This window comes from Myotis yumanensis, unplaced genomic scaffold (genome assembly GCF_028538775.1).
Source record: "Myotis yumanensis isolate MYYU_CA2020_CCGP unplaced genomic scaffold, mMyoYum1.0.hap1 SCAF_19, whole genome shotgun sequence".
NCBI classification, from domain to species: Eukaryota; Metazoa; Chordata; class Mammalia; order Chiroptera; family Vespertilionidae; genus Myotis; species Myotis yumanensis.
In genome coordinates, this window is record NW_027223770.1 from 10968438 (window position 1) to 10994303 (window position 25866).

The 25866-nt window shown below is 44.3% G+C and overlaps 2 protein-coding genes across 8 annotated transcripts in view; both read right to left on the reverse strand.

Moving 5' to 3' along the window:
• CAMKK2 (calcium/calmodulin dependent protein kinase kinase 2) overlaps positions 1–3177 on the reverse strand; it is a 46439-nt gene extending 43262 nt beyond the window's left edge. For all 6 annotated transcript variants that reach the window (XR_011469057.1, XM_070399971.1, XM_070399972.1 and 3 more), the window contains exon 1: positions 3077–3177. The gene's annotated coding sequence lies outside the window, so the exon portion shown is untranslated. The remainder of the gene's footprint in view (positions 1–3076) is intronic.
• Positions 3178–8700: 5523 nt separating this feature from the next.
• ANAPC5 (anaphase promoting complex subunit 5) overlaps positions 8701–25866 on the reverse strand; it is a 30740-nt gene continuing 13574 nt past the window's right edge. The window contains exons 7-17 of one of the 2 annotated variants that reach the window (XM_070399586.1): positions 24068–24258; positions 19690–19771; positions 18496–18585; positions 16929–17110; positions 15958–16093; positions 15680–15754; positions 13622–13743; positions 12825–12932; positions 12596–12743; positions 10358–10520; positions 8701–9708 (exon numbers count right to left, since the gene is read on the reverse strand). In XM_070399586.1, the coding sequence (XP_070255687.1) occupies positions 9497–9708; positions 10358–10520; positions 12596–12743; positions 12825–12932; positions 13622–13743; positions 15680–15754; positions 15958–16093; positions 16929–17110; positions 18496–18585; positions 19690–19771; positions 24068–24258 (1509 nt within the window). In that variant the 3' untranslated portion in view covers positions 8701–9496. Of the gene's footprint in view, positions 9709–10357; positions 10521–12595; positions 12744–12824; positions 12933–13621; positions 13744–15679; positions 15755–15957; positions 16094–16928; positions 17111–18495; positions 18586–19689; positions 19772–24067; positions 24259–25866 lie in introns of those variants that run through there. The other variant, XM_070399587.1, reaches the window with a different exon arrangement.

Consider the following 25866-nt stretch of genomic DNA (forward strand, 5'->3'; position numbering starts at 1 on the left):
TCCAGGAAGCTGATCCCCAATTGATTTCAGAGAATCTTTCTTCTATCACCCTCTCCCTGCAAATGGAATGACAAAATAATGTCGTATGCTCAGAGGTTTGTTAATTGGGGGCTGCAGAGGCAGAGGAATAAAGTGGCCTTAAGGAGCCCTCATGGTAGAAAAAAACCGATGGAGAAACAAAATATGGTCTATCCACCCACAGGAGTATTACTCAGCCATAAAAAGAAAGCCCTGGTATATTCTATGGCTTGTAGGAACCTTGAAAATATTCCATGAAAGAAGCCAGACACAAAAGGCCCCATATTATTATCGGGTCAGTGGGGTAACTAGCACAGCCCAAAAGAAGGAAAGCCCATTCCATAAGGAAATTTTCCCAACGTCCAGGAAAGAAGGCACAGAAACGCAGGCAAAGACCCCTGCAGCCTGCGGAGTCAGGCCTCTCTAACCCGGTCCAAAGAGAGGAGCTATTGGGAAAGCAAAACATCTGCAAAGAAATAGCAATACAAGGCCCTCTGACCCAAAGGAAAATCTGAAATAGCGTTTGCCCCAAATCTCCAGGATCGGGAAAGGAAATGGGAACCATATGCTACCCTTAGCCACAAGAGGAAGGCATGCCAGGGAGACGGTCACCGGTGACCCCAAACAAATTACTGAGCTTCCCCGAACCCCTCCATAAAATGGGTTCGTGGTGGAATACAGGAAACTCTGTGGCCCATGTTAAAATTTGAGTCCAAATGCCAAGAAAATAGCCTTGGCCCGCCCCACCTGGCCCATCCATCCCTTCCTCCTGAGGGAGGTGCCTCCCCACCCACCAGCCCATGAAGGAGACTGCAGAAAGTGTTCCTAGGGGCTAGGTCATGCTGTCCTATCTCCCTCCCCTCCTCCTCCCATCCAAACTCCACTCTTTAGCCCATTCTTCAAGACTCTGCACAAATGACACCTCCTTCAGGGAGCCTCCTGGACTGACACCAGGCAGAAAGGATTTCTCCAGAACCCCCACTGCCCTCTGCTCCCTTCATTCCCACAACACTTATTCCTCCTGGAATTCCTCAACAGGGGTACTCCTGGAGTTTAAGACAGGGCAGTTCTTCATGTCTGCCAAAGATCTGGCCTGCCTGGAGGACATTTGGCATCCCTGGCTCCTGCTCCCCAAAATCAGGCGAGCTCAGCGTCATTTTGAAACCAAAAGTCGCCCCACACTTTCCCAAACACTGGCCGGGAAGTTGGGACCACCCTGATAAGACCTACAGTTATAAGTAAATATATTTGGCTACCAGACCATTAACAACCTGGGAAAAAAGACAAGCCTAAGCTGATCAGCATCACCACCAGGCCTGCTTGGATCTGTGTCCTCACAGGCTGGTTTGGTAAACAAATCTAGACTCCTCAAGAAGCTGAGGGTGGCCTGGCAAGAGTCCCTGCTCTAGAACAGGTGATCAAGTACAACGGCTCGAGGACCTGACATATCTGGGTTCACTGTGTGACTCTGGGCAAGTTACTTAACCTCTCTGAGCCCCTCCATAAATGGGGCTAACTCCTAGCAACACTGCATGATGATTTCAAGCCTCAATCTTCTCATCTCTACAATGGGGATAAAAATCTCAAGCCTCATAGGATATTTTTAGACATTAAATGAGATCATGCAAATAACACACAGCACCGTACTTAGGAGCCCATCAAATGGTGGCAGTTTTTTATTTAAAAATGTGTCGTGTGCTCTTTGCAAATGGCTGCTTTCTGTATAGAAAGGGTTTACGAGAGCAATCTAAATGGAGGATTCGGGCTCAGCAGGAGGATGCATTTGCATAGCATATACACTGTTTATTCTTAAATTGCATGTTTTTGTGGAGTGGCTTGGAGAAGAGGTCTAATTCTCCCTAAGCCCTCCCCTTCCTATGGCCCTGCCTTCCCCTGGAAACAAGGATGCCTGTGGGGACACAGAGCTGTCCTCTTCTTCACTGGAGGGCAAGCATAGCCAGGAGAGGGGAGTAGGAACTGACGGCCCCGCTCTAGGGCACAAGAAGTTTCTACCCCTAGGACTGTGGGGACTACCAGGCTGAGGAAGGCAAAAGTTGCCTCTAAGGAGGAACCCCCATCCACACTGCATGTCCCACCCTGAGGCCAGCATGCCCCTCTCTTGCTGACACACTGAGTTTCCGCCCACCCGAACTCCACCCCCCTTGCCCCAACCTTATGGGGGGACATAGGAAGGGCTGAGGTGCATCCTCTTCAGCACCAACTGAGAGCAGCCAGGATGGCTGGCAAAGATGAGAAAACGCCCTACTTCCCAAACTAGGCAGTGCAGGAGCTGGGGAGCCAGGGAAAGGTCAAGGCTGGAGCGGGAGGCAACCCAGGCATCCAGACCCAGTGTTGAGCGGGGCTGCGCCCGGCATCCCCGCGTCCTCAGTCAGGCAGAGGATGCCGGCGAAGGCACCTCGCTGCACGCACAGCTAGCGTCTGCGGCCCGGGGTGAATTTAGGTCAAAAGGACCAAGGCTGTGAGGTTCCAGCCTAGAGACTTGGGGAGGGGGCGGGACCGAGGGCCGACAGAGGAGAGGCAGCAGTCCCGGCCCCACAACTGCCGGCCTGGGGTCGTGCCGCCAGGTGTCCAACCTCCCAGGGCCGGCGTTCGCCCCCAGGACCCGCGGGGTGCGGGGGTGGGGTGCTCCAGTTCCGTGGGCCCTCTCCTTCCCTGCGCGCTCCAGCCACCCCCACCTGTCAAGCGCGAGGCGGTGGGCCTAGGCTGCCTCGGCCCCCGGTGACTCGGTTCCAAACTCCGGGACCGCCCCTGCTACCCCGGGCAGGGCGCTGTCCCGCCGCCGAGAGGCCACCCCAGGCCCCGGCGCTCAGAGGATGCGGAGGAAGGGGCGCCGGGGACCTCGCCCCCACGTGGCGGGGCGTGAGACAGCGCACGTGGGGTCCCCTTAGCGGAGGGGACCTGGGGCCGACCTCAGGGCTTTGTCTGCAATCCCGGCAGTGGTCGCCCCGCCCCGAGGCCGAGGGCGCCGGGGGCGCCGAGGGGGCCGGGGTTGCAGTGGCTGCGTCCCCCGCTCGCTACCCGGCTCCCGCCAGCTCACCTGGGCTCCGCGCCGCCGCCGCCGCCGCCTCCCGCGCTCTGCACCCCCGGCTCGGCGGGGCTCTGCTCCGCTCTGCGCGGCTCCAGCAGGCGCGCGGGGGGCGGGGGCGGGAGGAGCCGCCCCGGTCCCTGCTCGGGCGCGACGCCGCCCCGGGCTGCGCGCGGATTGGCCGCGGCCGCTGGAAACCCGCCCGCGCCCGCCGCTCTCGGCGCGTCCCCGCCGATCGGCCCGGCGCGGGGGAGGGCGAGGAGGCGGGAGCCCCCGGAGACGAAAGTAGCCGCGAGGCGGAAAGAAGAAGAAAAGGGGGGAGGTGGAGGGGGTTGCGGTCGGGCCGGGAAGGGGTGGGAGGAGGCCGCGGACCAGGGAGGGCGGGGGAGACCCACCGAGGGCACGAGCGCGGGAGGCTGCGCTGCCACTTGGGCCCCGCCCGCCGCGCGCACCTGCCCGGGTTCTCCCCGCGGCGGCCGCGGCACCCTTCGGGAGGTTGGTTTAGTTTTGTTTAGCCACACGCGGGAACTGCAGGGTGGCGGCTGAGCCCCGGAAAGTTTCCCGAGGCTGCGGGACACCCCTTCGGGGGAACCCCCTTCCACACCCACCTCCCCCCCCACCCCCCCCCATCCCTGCTCAGGGCCCGCCCTAAATGCTGGGGGATCGTGTACCTTCCCCACCCCCCACTCCACCTGGATGTACCAACTACACGAAACCAATGAAGTCTGGCTTTTCCCGAAAACTACTCAGATGCTTTATATGGGAGACGTTCTTCCCAAACGGCCACCCCTTTCAGCGTCCTACCTTCCTGAGCCTTAAGTGTGTGTTTAGGGTCCCAGCTGGGGACCAGCGCTGCCGCGGGAGGGGAGGGAAAGACCTGCCTTGGGTGGTTGGGGAAACCCAGTCCTGAACCGAGTTACCCAGGGCGTGTCTCACGGACCCTGCCAAGCAGCCAAAAGGGGAATCAAGAGTTTAAAAGGGAAGGGAGTCGAGCCAAATTAATGAAAGGTTCAAAGTCCTCTTGTCATCTGAGTGGATTTGCAGGCGTTTAGCTTGTCTGGTATTTCCAGCCCTACCCCCCCCCCCCCCCCCCCCCCCCGCCAGCGCTTACAAACAAGAGCGTTCCAATGAGATGAGCACCCCTCCTGATGTTATTGGACATGCAAGCATTTGTTGGGAATAGAACAGACCTGGGGCCCAGCGAGCCAGTCGCTCAGTGGTTGACCAATGAACCAGGAGGTCAAGGCTGGGTTCCCCTTCAGGGCATATGCTGGATCCCCAGTGGGGGGCGTGCAGGAGGCAGCCTATCAGTGATTGACGTTTCATCATTGATGTTTCTATCTCTCCCTCTCCTTTCCTCTCTGAAATCAATAAAAAATATATATATTAAAAAAAGACCTGGGAACAACCATCCTAACTGATCATCAGGGGAATAGATCAATGAAACGTGTTATAGTCATTTGATGAATGTTGTAAAGTTTTATGCCTTTTACTTATAAAATGGATTTGAAGCAAATAGCAAAATGTTGTCAACTCTGAATGGTGAATGCATAATTCTGTATTTTTCTATTTTCTTCCCCCCAAAATATGTATTGGGGCTGACAGGGAATATTCTGAATATGTCTAACTTTGTGACAGGGGTCTGCAAACTTTTTCTGTAAAAGGCCAGCAAATATTTTAGGCTTTGCAGACCATGTGTCTGTTGGCAAGAACTCAGCCACTCTAGCAGCCCTAGACAAAAGAAAATGAATGTGTGTGGCTGCGTTCCAATGAAACTTTATTTACAACACTGAAAGTTGAATTTCACATAATTTTCAGATCACACAATATTGTTTTGATTTTTCTCCAAACACTTAGAATGTATAAAACATTCTGAGCTGATAGGCCCCATGAAAACTGGTCGCATGCCAGATTTGGCCTGTGGGCAATAGTTTGGCAACCCCTGCTGTACTAAAGAAACCAAAATAGATACTGTTATAGATACTGCCTTTTCCTGTTACATGTTAAAATATACAATTCTGTATGTTTACATCGTGTTACTGAATTAATTGCCTGTGTTTTGTTAAACTAGCAAACCGGCAGAAACTTAGTTATACGTGCAGCTGTGTGAAGTTAGAAGCCAATTATGTGAGAAAGGTAAAAAAAAGAGTCCATTCAAATCTAAACTCTAGCCCAAAATCAACTTCTGGAAGAATTTCCTTAAATGCTGTGATCCAGGCCCTCCTTGTCCTCTCTGCTCTCTGATCTCCTGTAGCAAGGACTGTACCATTTATTTGATGCTCAGCTACCCAGTCATTATTTTTAACTTTTTAAAAATATATATATATATATTTTTTTAATATATTTTATTGATTTTTTACAGAGAGGAAGGGAGAGAGATAGAGAGTTGGAAACATTGATGAGAGAGAAACATCGATCAGCTGCCTCCTGCACATCTCCCACTGGGGATGTGCCTGCAACTCAGGTACATGCCCTTGACCGGAATCGAACCCGGGACCCCCCAGTCCGCAGGCCGACGCTCTATCCACTGAACCAAACCGGTTTCAGCAAATATATATATTTTTATTAATTTCAGAGAGGAAGGAACAGGGAGAGATAGAAACATCAATGATGAGAGGGAATCATTGATCAGCTGCCTCCTGCACGCCCCCCACTGGGGATCGAGCCTGCAACCCAGGCATGTGCCCTGACCAGGAATTAAACCGTGACCTCCTGGTTCATAGGTCGACGCTCAACTACTGAGCCACGCTGGCTGGGCTATTTACTTTTCACTAGTGCATTCTGACTTGCCAATAGAGCTATAAATTCCTGGAATATAAATAGGTACTACAGCTGATTCATTTGTTTACATTCAGCTTTGTGGTTGAAAACCGTGTGGTCATGCAGACCTAGTTCAGATCCCAGCTTTGATAGTTATCAGCTCTGTGGCCTTGGACATGCAACTCTGGTTTCATCAGCTAAATGGGATAATAAACCAAGGGCACGGGCTGGGCTTGGGGTGTAAATACAATTGTGTGGGAAAAGATCATAGCTCAGTGCCTGGCATATAAACACTCAAAGGCATTCGGCAGAGAGCAAAGGCCCCATCAACCGTGTTGCCTTTCTAATTAAAGTGAATTAAAGCAACTGGCAGAGAACATCACGAGGGTCTTTCACTGACATTCAGCCCCTCTTGTGATAAAAATCATCCCACTCAAAAATCATTTTCTTCTCAGCAACAGGAAAATAAGAACTGGCTTTGTTTTTTGAGGCTTCTCCTCCAGGAACACCAGGAAAAAAAAACTATGCTAGGCACACAGAGCTGCTTGTCTTGACAAGAGAGTGCCAAGAAAATAAGTAATCAAAGCATCCGAATCTTCTTTTTAAGAAAACTTGGACAGTACAGAGGAGGGGCTGAAAAGTAAGACTTTGAAAGTATCTCACCCATTAGGACAGAGCTCCTGCCAAGGCTCTGTCCTCTCCTTCCTGAACTGTAGGGTATTCTACTCGTGTTGTTCACTGAAGGTTCCACCTCCCAAACCTTAAACATCCAGGTAGAGACATCAGGATTAATCACACCATTATTCACTGAATTCTTTCCCAGTCAACAGGACAATAGAAAAATGCTGGCCAAAAAAAAAAAAAAAAAAAAAAGACCCTGAGAAGTTTGACTCCAGCAGGCAGTGAGGTTGGTATGTTTGTTAGTTTCAGACACAAACAACAGTATAAAAGGGGAAGTCAGCCGAGGCACAGATAAAGTTCTTCATTTGTCTTAGGTGTAATATGAGAAAGATTGTCTTAGAGGTACTATGAGGAAGACTGTCTTAGGGGTACTATGAGGAAGACTGTCTTAGAGGTACTATGAGAAGGAACAAAATCAGTGTAACCACCAAAAACATCAGGACCGATTTTAAGACACTTAGAACCAGTAGAAATGTTCAGGATATGAAGGTGGACACAAAGGAGGTCTGGTCTATAGAGTACTAGATAAACGACAACTGATATTACCAATTATGTGTTCAACAAACTTCTCCAAACTCTGGGAACAGGTAGCTCTTGGGTAATGCACCCACTAGGTTGGATTCTCAGCTCTGGAACCTACTAGCTGTGTAACCTTGCGGGAGCCACTGACTTCACCTCCTTACGCCTCAGTCTGTACCTGTTAAATGGGGTTAATGCTATTCTTTACCTTTTAGGATGGCAGTGAAGGTTACATGTGTTGATACACATAAGTTAACTTACAATAGGGCCTCTGTAAGTGTCAAGCTATTTGTTCCCAACGCCCCAGGCTGGACACACTCAACACCAAATCTGCTGGGTAGAATTCCCACCATGCCCAGCCACTCGGTCTGGCCACACCTTTCTCCTCCTCCCCTTTGAGAATACATCCTAAGATCTCTTATAAACCCAAATGCCCACTGGCTATTTAGCTGCAATTTCCTCCTCACCAAATCCTTTCCCCCATTTAACCAAATCATCAATTTTTATACCCCTAATTATACCAGTCTGACTCTTACTTCCCCCACGGGGGGGCGGGGGCGGGGGCAATTAGCTATAACCCAGACATGTTCTGAGTTTGGGGATCACTTGGTGTTTTCAACTTTCCTTTTAACCCACTATCCTCCCCTGGAGGAGATGGGCCCTGACAACAAATCTAAGTCACAGATGATGGGGAGCCATGGCCTCTTGATATTAGCTTTGGATTCCATCCTGCCAGGATGAACGAGCAATCTGAGAGCAGAGTCGGGCATGCAAACTGCATTTGCACAGGGCTCTCTGCATTAAGGGCCCTTTGCATTCTGTATTAAGGCTCTGCTTAATATATAGGCCTTGTAATTTTACTTTGCACTGGGCCCCACAAATGATGTAGCCAGTCCTGGTCAGGTTGGCTGAATACCTGAAGGGTCAGCTGAGCAACCTTGCCCCACCTCTTGGACCTTCTTACACTGAAGCAGAGGGATTAAGATCACTTCTTAGATTGGGAGGATCTAATCAATGTTTAAACACATAGAATGTATTTGGAAGAATAAAAAGAAACTGATAATAGTTATGGTAACCCCTGGGGAGGAGGAATTATTTTACTATACAGCCTTTAAGAATATATCATTTTTACCCTCTACAAATGTAACCTTTCAAATAAATTTAAGGGAAGATTTTTAAACATCAACATACCAATTAATGTCTCTATCTCCACATTGAATCTCTTGTTTCCAGAGCAGCTGTCTTTGGCCAGCAAAACACTCTAGTGAGTGGGAGTCATTTTACTCTGCTTCAGAGAGCTTTGGAGATAAATTATTTCCCATCGGCAGTTTTAAATTGAACAGAGAAAGAGCCAATGATAGAAGCTGCAAAATTTGGTTGGTATCTTGTTGCTGTTTTGGACTTGAAATGGGTTTTTCTGTGAACACTCAAGGATAGCAAGTTCATGAACAGAAAGAGCAATGACCGGCGTCTGCTTAATTGCAGGGTTGAGTAAATTAGATGCACTGTGTGTTTGAGTGATGGCATCTACACAACTTTGAGCTTCAGACGCTTTCTTAATTTATAATCACCTTATTCATGATGAATTCCTAGACTTAAGTTACACCATCCCTCACATATAGTTATAGAAAAAACTATAACCAGGCAGAAGATATAAGAAAGCCAACACCAAGAGAGTGAATGAAATATGCTTGTCATTGGTCCAAAAACTGTAAACACATCTTTTCCTTCTTAACTCCAGTCAGGGACCAACATGTACTCAGGAGCACACAGGAGCCCAAAAAGCACCATTCGATCCTACAAAGCAGGGATGCTTCAAAAGGAAATTCAAGCAACAGAAACACCTGTGCTTACGAGATCTACCAATACCCATATGTGTAAACAAATTTACATAATGGTGGAGAGATAGCACAATTTCTAATAAGATATTGGCAATTTTTCCCAGAAAGAACATAATCTTTAACACTTATACTAACAGGTGTTTAACAAAAGTTGATGTCTTTGCTACCAGAAGGTAAAGGGAGAACAAAACAAATATGTATATTCTAGCAGCAAAATAAGACAAATGAACCCGAATGCAGTCTATTGACAAAACAGATATAAAAAACATCATGTAGCCCGGCCAGCATGGCTCAGTGGTTGAGCATCAACCTATGGTCACGGTTCAATTCCCGGTCAGGGCACATGCCCAGGTTGTGGGCTCGATCCCCAGTGTGGGGAGTGCAGGAGGCAGCCGATCAATGATTCTCTCATCATTGATGTTTCTCTCTCTCTCTCTCTCTCCCCCCTTCTGAAATAAAAAAATATATATATTAAGACACACACACACACACATACACACACACATACACACACACACACACACTCTCACACACACACACACACACACAACATCATTTATGTGGAGGGAGTACTCCGTAAACAAGTCCAGAATCTTGTTCTCTGCATCAAGGCCCCACAGGGACGCTCTCACTAGAGATGGTTTATCAGGGGCACCCCGTGAGAGGGCAGTTCCTGGTGCAGCTGCCGGAAGAGCATCGCACAGCGGTTCCTCTCCTGGGTCTTCCCCAGAGTGTGGTAGAGTCGGGCCTGGAAGTAAACGACATCTCTGATTCGCTCTTTGCAGTCGACCTTTGCAAAATAGTTCTTAGCTTCGTTGAGGTTCTCAATGGCGGCCTCCAGAGCTGATGGAAAAGGGGGGACATATCACACCTGTTTAACTCAACACTTCACATATAGTTTCTAAAATTTAATATCTACTTTTATTGATTTAACATGTACCAGACACTTATTTTAAAATGTTAACTTAAATTTTGTGTTTACTAGCTCTTAAACACATTATTTAAATTTACCTTTTAATTTTTCAATTACAGTTTACTTTCAGTATTATTTTGTATTGGCTTCAGGTGTACAGCATAGTGATTAGGCAATCATCTACTTTACAAAGTGTTCCCCCTGATATTTCCAGTACCCACTTGGCATCATTCATTGTTATTGCAATATCGCAATGTTCCCTATGCTGTACAGGTATATATTCAACTCTTTGAGGAGGAAAAAACCCCACTAGAGTCAGGTTTTATAAAGGGCCTTTAGTCTTGACTTCCTGCCCGGTGCCTGATTCTACAGGGTAAATAATCATTCATTTGCCTTCAGCCTTCATGACAAACATGCATGTGAAAGCGCTTTACATGCTGCCTGAAATTTTAACATAAAGTTGTGAACACTTAGAACTTAAATACTGTCCCAAATTTAATGTCTTTTCTTTTTCCAGGTCCTACATTTTAGAAGTTTTCTGCAATAGCATTGCCTAACAACCTTTGTACGGCTTCCTACCTTCTGCTTTGTTCGGTGGATCATAGGAAGCTGCTGAAGCCACCTGGCACTTGGCCACCAAGAACATGGCCCGGCCTTTGTCCAGGACAGCTCCGTCAGCCAAGATGGGCTCAATGGCCATGTGGAGAAGACTTAAGGCCTGTTCTGGGATTCCAAGGATGAGCTGAAAAAGAAACATCATGGCGTTGTACACACCCACAGGCACTACCCAATCCACGGAGGGCTTCCTTTCTGGTCCTTCTCTCCTGAGGCCATGTCTGGCTTAGCTTCTCCCTGACATGTACTACATTTAGTGTGCACCATCTTCTTAGAAAACATAAGGTGTGACAATCTGACTTCAGACGACGATCGATACAGTAGGGAGTAGTTATTCACACTATGGGAAAGTTTTGTCTTTTTTACAAAAAGATTCAACACCAAAATCCTTTAGATTGGCAATTCCCAAAGGATTGAATTAGCTGTGTAAGGATCACTGGAGGAAGAGGAGGCTCTAAGAAAATATCTCAAAAGTATATAGTAAAAGAAACAACAGGGAATTAAAATGATATGCTAGAAAACATCTATTTAACACAAAAGAAAGCAGTAATGGCGGATCTGAGGAACAAAAAAGATGTAAGCATATAGCAAAAAAATAGCAAAATAGAATAAGTCCATTCTTATGCATAATTATGTTAAATGAGTGAAACTTTTCAATTAAAAGAAAAACTGGCAGAATAGATGAAAAAGAATGTAATCTTATGATTACAGGAGAAAGAATCCTCAACAAATATTAGCAAACCAAATCCAGCAGCATATTAAAAGAATTGTACACCACAACCATCTAGGATTTATCCCAGGAATCCAACAGTAGCTCAATATAAAAATAAATAAATCAAGTTAAACCGAATTATTATATGTTAGCAATTCTACTCTCAAGTATACCCAAGAGAAATAAAACAATATCCACACAAAAAGTTGTATGTGAATGTTGAGATCAGCTATTCTTAATAGCCAAATGGTGAAACAACCCAATCCATCAACTGATGAATAAATGAAACATGTATACGTCCAATGGAATATGATTCAGCTGTAAAAGGGATGTAGTACATGCTACAACATGAATGAACCCTGAAAAGATTACACTAAATCAAGAAGCCAGACACAAAAGGCCTGATATTGTATGATTCCATTATATGAAATACACAGAATAAGCAAATCTATAGAGACAGAAAGTAAATTAGTGGTTGCCAGGGCCTGGAGGGAGGGGATGAGAGTGACTAATGGGAAAAGGGTTTCTTTTTGGTGTAATGAAAATAATATAGAAGTAGATAGTGTGATTGTTGCAAAACACTGTAGATATTCTAAAATATTATATATAGATAGATATTAGTATATATCTATAGATATAATATAGATATTCTAAAATCCACTTAATTGTATATTTTAAAATGGTTAAAATTATGACTTTTATGTCTCGTGAACTTTATTTTATTTTTTTCTATTATCTTTATTGATTTCAGAGAGGAAGGAAGAGGGAGAGAGAGAGAGAAACATCAATGATGAAGAGAGAAGCATCGATGGGCTGCTTCCTGCATGACCCTACTAGAGATCGAGCCCACAACCTGGGTATGTTCCCTGACTGGGAATCCAACCGTGACCTCCTGGTTCATAGGTCGATGCTCAACTATTGAGCCACACTAGCTGAGCATGAACTTAAGAAAAAATTATTCATTCTATAAATATTAAAAGCCTACTCTATGTGTAGGTCCTACTAGGTACCATGGGATACAGTAGGGAAAAAACAAGTGTCCCTTCTCTCATAGCCTTTCCATTCTACAAAGGGAGACAGAAAACAAACATTAAAAAAAATTTCATTTCTAAAACCTTTCAATGAACATATGACTCCCTCACTTCTTTATTCTATTCATCCCCATGTTAAATCAAGCATAGCTCTGGGCCAGCTAACCATTAATATGATGCAAATGTCCTCAATGAAGAGGCGAGTCCCCTTTACTGAATACGCAGCCAGTGCCACTGGGAGGTGCAGCCTGCCACCAAGTTCACAGCTCCAGATTTCCAAGCTCACAGTGGAGGGCCTGCCATGGAGACTGCATTCCCAGACTTCCACAGTGAGAAGTGAAAGCTCATTATAATCCTTTCAAAACCAAAAAGTAGTACCAGATTTGCCAGTTCTTGAGTACAAATATATGCTAAAATAAACAAACAAAAACACACAAAACAAAACAGAGATCAGCTTACCTGGGCAAAAGCCAAGTTCAACACTGTTTCAGAGGCCAAGTACTGTAGCCGGTACTCCTTGGAGAGGGCCAGCGCCTGCAGGAGCACGGGCAGTGCAATGGTGGGGGAGGAAGATCGCCAATACAGCTCTGCCACAGACAGCAGGACACTGCCCGAAAACAGGAGGACATGGATGAGAATTTCCACCACAAGGCACCATCTGTGACACGCACGAGAAACCCCCTCTTACCTGATGACCATTTCCGTGTTCCTGATTTTCTGACAATGAATCAATAATTTCTGTAAAAGCTTGTGTGCCTCCGTCATTTGATTCTGAGCCTGTAGTACAACTGCTTTTCTGACACAAACAAAATAAACATACTAGTAAGTGGTTATGTTGACGTTTTGCAAGGGTTATAAGTATAGTCACTTTCAGGGTTAGAATCCCTATTTCCTCAATTACAATGTAATTGAATCCCCAAAGGGAAGAACTGTGCCTAATATAATTTTTGTTAAAAGAAGAAGAGTGTGTTTATAAGCACCTATGTGTGTGTATACATACACATACACACACACACACACACACACACACACACACACATACACACACACGAACCAAGTCTGGAACTATAGATATCACAATGTTGGTGATTATCTCTGGGTGGTACTTATTTTCTCCATTCTGCTTATCTGTATTTTCTCATTTCCTGTAATAAATAGAAAAAAGGTTTTTCTCTGTCCTGGCTGAGTGGCTCAGTAGTTTGGAGCAACATCCTGTATACTAATAGGTTGCAAATTTGATCCCAGGTCGGGGCATGTATGGGAGACAACCAATGTTTCTCTCTCACATTGATGTCTCTCTCTCTCTTATTGTCCGCTACCACGGCCCTTCCTCTCTCTAAATATATCCTTGGTGAGAATTTTTTTAAAAAGAAAATAGGTTTTTCCAAAGCTAAAGTTGATAAATTAATTCACACACAAAACATACAAGAATAAAGCCATTTGAGAATGAATTCATTCTGGGTTGGAGTTCTCCACGTTTCTTACCTATATACACCCTCAGTGCTATGAAGAGCTGTGATTCCTGTAACAAGTGAATCAGCCAAGTGATATTTGCCATCATGCATTGCTCTGTCAAATTGTATTTTCTGATCACATAGCATCCATAACTAATAAGAAAAAATATAATTAGGGACAAATGGTAAGTGTTCACCTCATTATTCAACAGAGATGAAAAAGTATTTGGGCTTGCTTAGCAAATATCCTTACAATCCAAACACATTTTTAATTTTTGCTATTTAAAAAATATTTCAAGTATGGCCCTGGCCAGTGTAGCTCAGTTGGTCGGTCTTCGTCCCATGCACATGCCAGGTTGCAGGCTCAATCTCTGGCAGGGGGCGTGCAGGAGGCAGCTGACTGATGTTTTGATCTCACATTGATTTTTTTTTCTCTCTCTCCCTTCCTCTCTCTCTAAAAATCAATAACAAATATTTTTAAAAAATATTTCAAGTATGTGAACAAGCATTAATAAAAAAACAAACACATGTGTGCAAATCATCAACTTTGTCAAATCACAACATGTTGCTTTCTTTCCTTCAGATACTATTAAGACTGCTGTCGTACTTTACAATTTCTACTCCCTTCTCCATTTTTCCAAAGTAAGCACTTGACTTGGTATCTATCATCCTCATTTATGTTCTTATACTTTTACAACACACATGCTTACCCTTAAACAGCATGTAGTATGACCTTGCACGTTTTTAACTTTGTATAAATAAATAGTACCATACTGTATGCATCCTTTGACAACTTGCTTTTAAGCTCAACATTATTTTGGGGGTTTACACATATTAATACAAGAAATTATAGTTCATTCCTTCTCACTAATAGTTTTCAATTATATGAATATGTGACAGCTTATCTATTCTCGGGTTGATGGGTATTTAGGTGGTATCGATTTTTCACTCTTCTGGAAAATGCTGCAATAAACATTTTCACATACCTCTCCTTGTACAAGTTTATCTCAGGTATACAGCAAGCAGAGGCAATGCTGGGTTGTAGTACATATGCGCTTCACTTTAATATAGAAGCCATTTGTTCTTCAAATGGACTGTACCAGTTACAGCCCCCACCAGGAGCCTATGACATTACTCTCTGCTCCACATTCTCACCAACAATTGCTACTGTCAGATATTTTACTTTTGGCCAATCTGATGGGTATGAAATATCTCATTATTGTTTTAATTTGTAGTTCCCTGACCACTGGTCAGGTTGAGCATTTTGTAATAACATCTATCTGCCATACAGTTTTTTTTCTGTAAACTGTAATTAAATTGTATCTTTATTTTACTGTACACCTTCTTGGTTACAGCTAGAACTGCAATGGAAATTATTTCACCCATTAGCACTACCACGGAACCACACTTCATCCTTGGGTGCTATCTTCTGTCTTGTTTTCCCTCTGGGTGCCTTGAGTTCACATGTCAGCACAGCTCACATGCTCACACCTTATCTAACCACCTACGTGAATGACCACCCTAGGGATCACCAGTGGGAGATTCCCAGGCCTTAATCCTGAAGATTAAACATGGTAAGGGAAGGAAGAGAAAGAAGGCCCTTGTAACCGTGTTTTCAGCCCCTTCAGAGAGGAAAGTCAGTTCAGTGAGAAACAGAAGGCTTAGGACTGCCCTCTGGGCACAACATCTTCCCACAAGGTTATTCAGTTCTGGAGGAAAAGATTAGAGTTGCTAAGTACGAGATAAAATAACAAAACTGAGACCTAATTCCTGATCTGTTGAAGGACGTTGATAATTTCTTTTCTTATTCCTGTACAGTTGGAGATATTAATAATACTAATTTAAAACCATGAAGACAAGAGCAGGGGAAGTCCCCTGCTTTAAATCTTTTCTCAGAGTTTATTTCTCAGGCTTCTTGAAGAGAGCTTACAGAGTCTCCTAAGTACCCATGTTGACCTCAAGGCACGTATGTTACAGGAGGAACTGACATGAGAAACTGAGGGGAGACTCCATGAGCACACGTTGACACCAATACAGTAAAAACGGTCTTTTCACAAATAAACCCAAGGTCACACAGAGGGCAGGTTACCTGGGCATGCTGACTATTCGGTGGGAATCTTTCCTTCAGGTGCTTTAATACCTCGGAAGCTGCAGCGAAACAGCCCTAAACAGAAAGACAGGATGTGATGAGCACACCCGTGCAGCCACACCTGCTGCGCCACGAGCAGGGAGCAGACAGGATTCACCCTTCTTGGTGCGGCCAACCAGACCTGTCCCTGACGTGCCCAGTGCCCTTCTCAAGCACAGAGGAAAGAACTGGCAGAGCCTCCCTTGCTCCAGAAGCCCACCAACCTGGCCACCTCCTACCTGCTCCGCATGCAGCTCTGCGAGGTGGCAGAGCGCAACCGCAAACGATTCCGTGTTGTTCTGCTGCACACCCGCATTCACCGACTCCAGGCTGTTCATGCTCAGCAACATCTGGGCTTGCTGCAGCGCCATGGTGCTGGGTGAGGGGACAAACAGGGACTCCCATCTATCAAGAGAACCAGGCTGCCCTCCGCCACACCCCACACTTCTCTTGAGTGCAAACGGAAGGAAGTTAAGCCCCACTGCAAGTTCTGGCTTTGTGGGAACAGCTGCCTCCCAGGAAAGCGGGAAAGCACCCCGATGTGCAGCCCCAGAGGAAACGTAGTGGTTGTGGCACAACAGGGAGCTCTGAGCGCCAGACACCCTCCTCCCCATTGCCTGTGGTCACACTGTATTCATTCGTTTTCATGGGTAAATTCAGACCCGATGCCATCCTGGTACCAGCTGCTCTTGCAATATATTCAGTGGCCAGTGTCTGCAGTTGTTTCAGACCACATCCTGCCAAGAAATTATCTCACATACAAAAACCAGACTGGCCACATAGGCACTTCCTTTCATTACTGAATTCCTAAAAATAACAGATTGTTTGGGTGAGAGGTGAGGTAGTGACAGGACTCCAGGATGAAAAATCTGGTTCAGAAGTTTACTTCCAAGCTAAAGATGCAAAATGGAAATTAACACAAGGCTGGAGATATTCCAGAGAACACAACTTGAGTGACCACGGCCCATGCCTCCTGCGAACAGAAAGAGGCGCTGCCCATCTCAGGGCACAAGGGCACTGTGCTTGGAGTCAGAGGACAACGTGGCTCATAAGCAGCTCTGTCACTTATTAACTACACTGTGGTCTTGGGCAGCTCAGACAGATGTGTGAACTTTGGTTTATGCATCCTACAAGGGCGATCTGCCAGCCTCCACTCGTCTCTAAAAGGACCCACGCCCCTATGGCCTTGACCGTCTGCCTGAAGACTGACCTGCGGCCATAGAGCCTCCAGATGGCCGTTTTCTGGGCGATGCTGATGTCGATGAGCTCTGACAGGCTGTGTTTCCAGTGCAGGAGGTCAGAGTCCTTTAGAGCATCCATCAGTTTATTTGCTGTCTTCCCAGCAAAAGCCCTCTGCTGAACTAGGGATTGTATGCCCAGGGAGGCAAGGTACTAAGGGGACAAATAGAGATTTTATATGATGAGTTTGTTTTGCTCTTCAGAAATTTGGCATATTTCACATTTCAGCACATGCACAGTGACAACACTATTTACAAGGAAAGTATCTACAGCCTGACCCCGCCCCGTATAAAATATGTTCTTGAAAAACAGGCTGGAAGAGAGGCTGACGGTACACCGAGAAGAGCCAGGGCTTTGACATTAAATGGACCTGTACTTAAACACCGCCCTACTACTTTCTATGTGACTTGGGGCCAGTCACTTAGCGTTTGAGCCAAGCCTCAACTTCCTTGTCTGTAAAATGGGCATCCCAGCTATCATAAAGAATTGCTGTGAGGATTAAAATGAGATAATATGTCAAACAGTGCTGGGCACATTATGTAGCAGGAGATTAAAAGAGGGTGCCTATTATGAGCATAATTTCTGGCATAATTTTCAAGGATGAATGCTCAACTAAGATACAGCATAAATCCACAACAAAAACTGTATTTAAAAAGTCTCCTTTATTTTAAGGAGACACTTACCACTTACTTTTCTCCTTATCATCAATCTGTACATGTAACTTTCCTTCCCCAGAAATGAGTCAAGTGTACAATTTGCAGATTTGAAAAGCATATACTTTAAGTGACTGCACATGATTACTTCCAATTTTCCTGGAACTTGTTGCAAACTATATGAGACAGATGCTTCAGCAGTCACACTGCCTACAGTCCAGGTTTCAGTGGGTGGTTTTGGAGATGGAGCAACATTAATCTAGATGCTAAGAGCCATTACTACTTCATGCGTGGAGACTATGCCCTTTCAATGTCCCTCAATATCTATCGTTGAGGACGATAATTCAGGTCCTTCCCTGTCACTCAAAATGAGAAAGGAAAAATCTGCCTATCAGGTTTGCTGGTTCCTAGCTCTGTTTATTGTTAAAACAGGATCAGCAAACTTGTTCTCTTAAGGGCCAGACAGTAAATAACTTGGGTTTTGCAGACCACATCTGGTGTCTGTTGCATATTCTTCTTTGTTAGTTTTCCCCCCAACTATTTAAAAATGTAAAACCCATTGCTAGCCCGAGGGCCACATATGAGCAGGCAGCAGCTAGATTGGGCTCTAGGGCTGTAACATTTAAACCAATCCCTGTTTTAAAAGTAAGCCTTTCCTGAAAAACTTCTAAGTAAACATGGGTAAGTTAATATGGATCAATAAACTAAAAACAATCTCATCAAATTGATCAATGGAATTTTCACAGATGTTATTAGGATAAAGGGAACAGAGAGAAACCTATAAAACAGAATTTAGTGTTTAATTAATAATTAAGATCATATGAAACTACCAAGAATAAAACCACACCATTTATTTAAATAATCTCACAGAAAGATGAGCCTTACCGGTAACCCAAAATGCACTGCTTTCTTCACAGAATGTTCTAGCAGAACATAGCTATCGGACCTCTTCTGCCCCAGCACGTACAGCCAGCTCTGGTAAGAGAAATCATTAACATATATCTAACAATAACCATGGGTAATGCTCTATTGAACGATCAGCATGGTTGCAAATAAGAATAAAAGGAACAAAATAAATCCTCTAACATACTCTCTCATGAAGCATGAACCAAAATGAAGCCCATCAAACACATGAAAACTATCAGACAAGCCATTGATTTTCTTCACCTTTGAGAGCAATGAGTGGCAAGGTTCTAGAAAAAAAAGCATGAAGCCCCCATATGGCCTTTAATTGAAAAAGTGAGTCTCAAAGTGATGGTTAAGTAAATTCTGTGTTCTACTTGTGCTTGGTGGTTATGCTTTCACAGGATAACATCTCATCCAGTTATAAGGTTAATGCCAATATTTAATGTGATAGTTTACATTGTACTAAAATTTGTAGATAAGATCAAGCCTGGCTGGTTTGGCTCCGTGGTTGAGCACTGAACCATGAACCAAGAGGTCCCTGGTTCGATTCCCAGTCAGGGCACATGCCTGGGCTGCACGCCTGGTAGGAGGCATGCAGGAGACAGCTGATCAATAATTCTCTCTCATCATTGATGTTTCTATCTCTCTCTTCCTCTTCCTTCCTCTCCCTTCCTCTCTCTCTCTCTAAAAGTCAATACATGCCGAAACCAGTTTGGCTCAGTGGATAGAGCGTCGGCCTGCGAACTGAACGGACCCGGGTTCGATTCCGGTCAAGGGCATGTACCTGGGTTGCAGGCACGTCCCCAGTAGGGGATGTGCAGGAGGCAGCTGATCGATGTTTCTCTCTCATCGATGTTTCTAACTCTCTATCTCTCTCCCTTCCTCTCTGTGGAAAATCAATAAAATATATTTTTTTAAAAATAAATAAATAAAAATAAAAGTCAATACAAACATATTTTAAAAAAAGAATCTCCACCAAAGCCAAACAAATGCCATGAATTAAGGAATAAACAAATATGGCTGCCTTTCCTGAATTACCACGACTTCCTAACTAGTTCCCCGTCACTGCTAAGAACCTTTGCTCTGACTACAAAACAATCTGATTCAAATCGGGCCTTCCAAAGGCCAACTCAACCCACGGGCAGAATTCCCAAGACAGGAGGATGGCCTTACCAGGCAATGCTGGAGACACACGTGATCGTTGGACTCCTGGGCGATCCTGATTGCCTCCTGCAGGGCGAGCTCCGCCTGTTGACTAATGACAGACTGAACATTAACATCTCATTAACAATCACAAACATGCACAAGTAACGGAAGCAGGAAGACATCTGTACAGTAATTCATTTAAGAGCAGGTCTCTGCTTTGGAAGCTGTAGCTATGGATTTATTCCCTCAGAGGCAGTCCCTTGCCCCAGCAGCAAGAAACACTAACAGTGGACATATAGAACCTGCCCCTTCTAAGGTGGATTTCTACTAAAAGGAGCATCGAGGAATAGCTTTTCTTTTTTTTTTTTTTTTTTTTTTTTTTTTTTAAGGTTTTAGAGTATGTGTAAAATGTAATTTTTTTTTTTTTTTAATTAAATCTTTATTGTTCAGATTATTACATTTGTTCCTCTTTTTTCCCCCCATAACTCCCCTCCTTCCAGCTCCCACCCCACCCTCCACCCTCACTCCCCACCCACTGTGTTCATCCATAGGTGCATGATTTTTGTCCAGTCACTTCCCGCATCTCCCACACCCCTTTTTCCCCCAAGAATAGTCAGTCCATTCCCTTTCTATGTCCCTGATTCTATTATAATCACCAGTTCATTCTGTACATCAGGTTATTTATTCACTTGATTCTTAGATTCATTTGTTGATAGATGCATGTTTGTTGTTCATAATTTGTATCTTTACCTTTTTCTTCTTCTTCCTCTTCTTAAAGGATACCTTTCAGCATTTCATATAATACTGGTTTGGCGGTGATGAACTCCTTTAGCTTTTCCTTATCTGTGAAGCTCTTTATCTGACCTTCAATTCTGAATGATAGCTTTGCTGGATAAAGTAATCTTGGTTGTAGGTTCTTGGTATTCAGCACTTTGAAAATTTCTTGCCATTCCCTTCTGGCCTGCAAAGTTTCTGTTGAGAAATCAGCTGACAGTCGTATGGGTATTCCCTTGTAGGTAATTGAGCCTCTTTCTCTTGCTGCTTTTAAGATTTTCTCTTTGTCTTTTGCTCTTGGCATTTTAATGATGATGTGTCTTGGTGTGGTCCTCTTTGGATTCCTTTTGTTTGGGGTTCTCTGCGCTTCTTGGACCTGTAAGTCCATTTCTTTCACCAGGTGGGGGAAGTTTTCTGCCATTATTTCTTGAAATAGGTTTTCAATATCTTGCTGTCTCTCATCTTCTGGCACTCCAATGACTCTGATATTAGACCGCTTAAAGCTGTCCCAGAGGCTCCTTACACTATCTTCACACTTTCGGATTCTTTTTTCATTTTGCTTTTCCAATTGGGTGTTTTTTGTCGAATCTTTGGTTTGATTATTGTACTCCTCTGGTCTGCTATTGGGTATAATATTCTTTATTTCAGTCCGTGTATGCTTACTTTCTAATTTCTTTATCGTAGCATCGAGGGTCTCATTAGTTTTCGTGAGGTTCTGCACAAATTTATGGCAAGCCCTCAAAATTGCGATTCTTAGCTCCATATCCTCCATTTCTGTCATGTTTTTTTGTCTCCGCATCTTTTATGCTTTCTTGGTGCACCCCCTTGTGGTCTCTGTGCGCAGTCTTGTTCTAGCCAAGCCTTAATTGTTGTAGTTAACACTAGGGGGATTTGACCCTCAGGCCGGCTGGCTATAGTAATCAGCTGTGCGGAAAATTCTGTCTTCTGGGGAGGCGCTAATCCAGCCTTTGCCTGAGGCGATCAGCAAATGGCTGTGCGCAGGCTTTGGGCGGGGCGGGATCAACGGGGCGGGCGGAGGGAGCAGTTATGGCCACGCTCAGTCCCGTTCCCAGAGGCTCTGCTTCTCAGAACCCCGGCAGCCGCTGCAAACCTCGGAGAGAAAGCTGCCCTCAGGTTCCAACTGATGCCGGGTAATCCCGCTTCTCCCGTTTGAGTCTGGGTCCCTAGAGACTCGCCCGGATCTGGAGCCCAGAGTCTGAGACTCAGTCCCGACAGAAAACGACAACCGCGCCCTCAGCCACCAGCCCGCTTTCGCGCGCACCTCGGTACCTTTGTATTTTCCACACTGCGCCGCCTCTGAGCCTCGATTTGCTGTTCTCTTTCCTTCTAGTTGTAGAGTCTCTCTTCAGCCAGCCTTCCTGTGGTTCTGGGTGATGTCCGTTCAGTCTTTTAGTTGTATTTTTGAAATGGTTGTTTGCGGCAGCGGTCTCCGGTGTTTACCTACGCCGCCATCTTGGTCGACCTCGGAATAGCTTTTCTTGATCTCAGCTGCTAAGAGTTTTATTTTAACTTTTAAGGCCAGGGAAGAGGCACAGAGAGAATACGATATTTTACTTTTCATTGCATTCCCTTATGCATTACTAAAATTTTTTTTTACTATAGCATTTGATGCTTCTATACTTTTTCAAAACTAGTTTTAAAAAGTATTTTGAGGATTATCCACTTCTGAGATTCCTTTTTTCTGCTCATGTGGTTCCCCTCCATCTCTGATGTCTCTCCCACCCTCTCAACTTCTGCAGAAATTCAGTCAAATATTCTTGGCCCCATTGAACTCGCACTTGTGAAAATTCCCACATAAGTGCGATCTGTACCCCATCTTGCAGTGCATAGTTAAATACTACTGTGTATTTAATCAGTGTTAACTATTTTTTTCAACTAGTTTATTAACCATAGAGAGCACAAGTCAAGTCTTAAACTTTGGGCTTTTCAGTGGCAAGTGACAGAATAGAAATCTTATCAATGCTGGGTCACTGAGTATCTTAAAATCAATTGTATGGGTATCACTTCTTTAGAGAAAATTTTATATAAGGAATTTTCTTTCAACACCAGTGCAATAGCCTCACACAATTCATTTTAATTGGGGAGAACTGAACTGTTCCAAGTAACTACTTGTTTAAATACAAAACCCAGATACATTCTTACCTAGTTTACATGTCATTTACATCCCTTCCGTAATGAGATGAGCAGAACATAGGCTATTTGAGGGCAGGAAGCATACCTTCACACACAGGCCCCCAATAAATATCGGTTGATTTAACTTTATTGAACATGTGATGACCAAACAAATAATGGTGTGTTTAGAGAAATCGCTTCTGGGAGAACTGTATACTACAACGACTAAAGAGAGATTATTTTTCCCAGTTAGGAAGGAAAGGTAGGTTACCAACACAGAAGCACAAAGTCAGGCAAAATCTTCAAAGGACCTTATGGCTTTTCACTGCTGCTAGGCAGAAAAACCTCTGGTAAAAATTTTCAGTAACAGAATATTTCCATATTATTTATATGACATGGCTTTGAATGCTCCGATGAGGTATTCAAAGACTGGCCCACACACAAGCTCCAGTCTACGTCTCTTTTAAAATGCAACAACCAGAAGTTAATAGAATTTTTGGGGTGTTGTCTGGGCCATACAGCAAGTGCAGAACTCTCAATTCTTGAACTCTGGACATTGCTTCTATTAATACACTCTAGGTCTCTAGTCGAAGATGCCAGTAGCAGAAACCACGTTTCTTCCAGATGGGAAAAAGCCACAGGGGCGATGACACTCTTTCAATTAGTAATTTCCTACCTTTTCACCATTATTCACATTATCTCATTGTTTCCAAAATAGCCTCCATGTTTCGAAAGATTTTATCCACTTAACTCCATTTACAAAATAATTTTATTTCAGAGAGGAAGGGAGAAGAAGGGAGAGAGAAACATCAGTGATGATAGAGAATCATTGATTGGCTGCCTCCTGCACTCCTCCTACTGGGGATAGAGCCCTGATTGGGACGTGAACTGTGACTTCCTGGTTCATAGGTAGACGCTCAACCACTAAACCACACCAGCTGGACAGTTTTCCTATTTTTATTCATCAAAATCATAGGCATATCTTAGCAACGGCATAAGCCAAATGTCATCTCACTGAGCTGCCTGAATTTTATCCGAAAGCACAAACATGACTTTTAATAAACCAGACCAGTCTTTTATCCAGTAAAGACACAACTTTCTTTTGGCTTTTTGAAATACTGAAAATAGCTTTTGTATCCTCATTATGATCTCCAAAAAATTCTTTTGGGAATCTCTGGCCTAATGACCTAATTATCTTTTAATTCAATGGCTGTCGTTCTTAGAAGTAATGAAAGAAAGAGGCCATGTACTAAGACAGTCATGTTACATAGTGACACCAGGGGGCAGACTGTTTAAGGAGAAGGTTTTCATTAACTTCTTTCCAGTGAAGAAGCTTCCCTTTTGGAAGTTACTGACAAGTCTAGTCAAACAGTCAGCTTCCTTTCTTTCTTTCCTTTTTATCCTTCTTTTAAATACAGCATTTTAAAAAATTCATCTTAATTAACATTTGTAAGTTCATGTCTTCCATTTCTGCACGGATACAAATCTATAAACTTACTAGTGTCCGAAGCGGCAGTGCAGGGCGGCCAGGTTCAGAGCAGCGTATCTCAAGCTCCGGCCGTAGCCCTCTTCCCCGTTACTTTTGCTCTCGGCTCCCGTAAGAATCAGGCGGTCAAAGTAATGCAGGAGGCTGTGTGTAGAACTAAACACATCTTGGACCCGGAGGTTGTTTAAGTAGCTGAGATAATGCTACAAGAAATAATCCACATAGTGTAAATGTTCCGCTTCCTCTTGTGTAAGATTAATTCAGTTCTACTGGCTGCAAACATCCACGTATCCCCCACCCTTCTAACAACAGGGTCATCGTTTTCAGGGGTGGGCAAACTTTTTGACTCGAGGGCCACAATGGGTTCTTAAACTGGACCGGAGGGCCGGAACAAAAGCATGGATGGAGTGTTTGTGTGAACTAATATAAATTCAAAGTAAACATCATTACATAAAAGGGTACGGTCTTTTTTTTTTTTAGTTTTATTCATTTCAAATGGGCGGATCCGGCCCGTGGGCCGCAGTTTGCCCACGGCTGGTTTAGATTCACCTTTTCCCCACAGGCAGAATAAAGCAGGTTCAAGATACATTGGTTTCTCACCAGGAGGGGTCCCCAAATGAAAAAACCGGAGTTCCATTAGCACTTGTGTCAGCATTTTATCCTAAATATACATCCACTATGTCACTGGTTATATTAGGACCCATGTGAGGGTGGAGGGGAGAACTCACTTAACTCAGGTATTTAAAAAGTTTACTGAGCTAATTATATTCTATTTTGAAACTGTTTTCATTTTGTTTGGTTCACTGAATTAAATCTCCCTCTAGCCCAGCCGTGGGCAAACTACGGCCCACGGGCCGGTTTGAAATGAATAAAACTAAAAAAAAAAAAAAAAAAAGACCGTGCCCTTTTATGTAATGATGTTTACTTTGAATTTATATTAGTTCACACAAACACTCCATCCATGCTTTTGTTCCGGCCCTCCGGTCCAGTTTAAGAACCCATTGTGGCCCTCGAGTCAAAAAGTTTGCCCACCCCTGCTCTAGCCCTAGCCAGTTTGACTCAGTGGATAGAGCATCGACCTGTGGCCCAAAGAGTCCTGGGTTCAATTCCGGTCAAGGGCACGTACCTTGGTTGCAGGCTCCTCCCCAGACTGGGCCCTGGTCAGAGCGCATGCAGGAGGCAACCAATCGATGTGTTTCTCTCACATGGCTGTTTCTCTCCCTCTTCCACTCTCTCTAAAACATCAATGGAAAAATATCCTCAGGTGAGGATTAATAAAAAATAAAGAAGAAAAATTTAAAAATAAATAAATAAACAAATAGCCGAAACCGGTTTGGCTCAGTGGATAGAGCGTTGGCCTGCGGACTGGGAGGTCCCGGGTTCGATTCCGGTCAAGGGCATGTACCTGGGTTGCGGGCACATCCCCAGTGGGGGATGTGCAGGGGGCAGCTGATCGATGATTCTCTCTCATCGATGATTCTGACTCTCTACCTCTCTCCCTTCCTCTCTGTAAAAAATCAATAAAATATATTTAAAAAAATAAAAATAAAATAAAATAAAATAAATAAACTTCCCTCCAAACAGACAGATCCCAGTTACTAGGGAACCAAACATATATCTTTCTACATGTGGATAAAGTCAAATGTCAAATCCAGGTTTGAGGGTAAAAATCCATTAAGGAATGGAATGATTTTTAAACTTAAAAAAAACCCAACATACTGACAAAAGTGGGGAAAGGAACAAATTTTTAGCCCCTAATTTTTTTTTAACTGATTTTAAAGAGAGACAGAGAGACAGAAATATCAATTTGT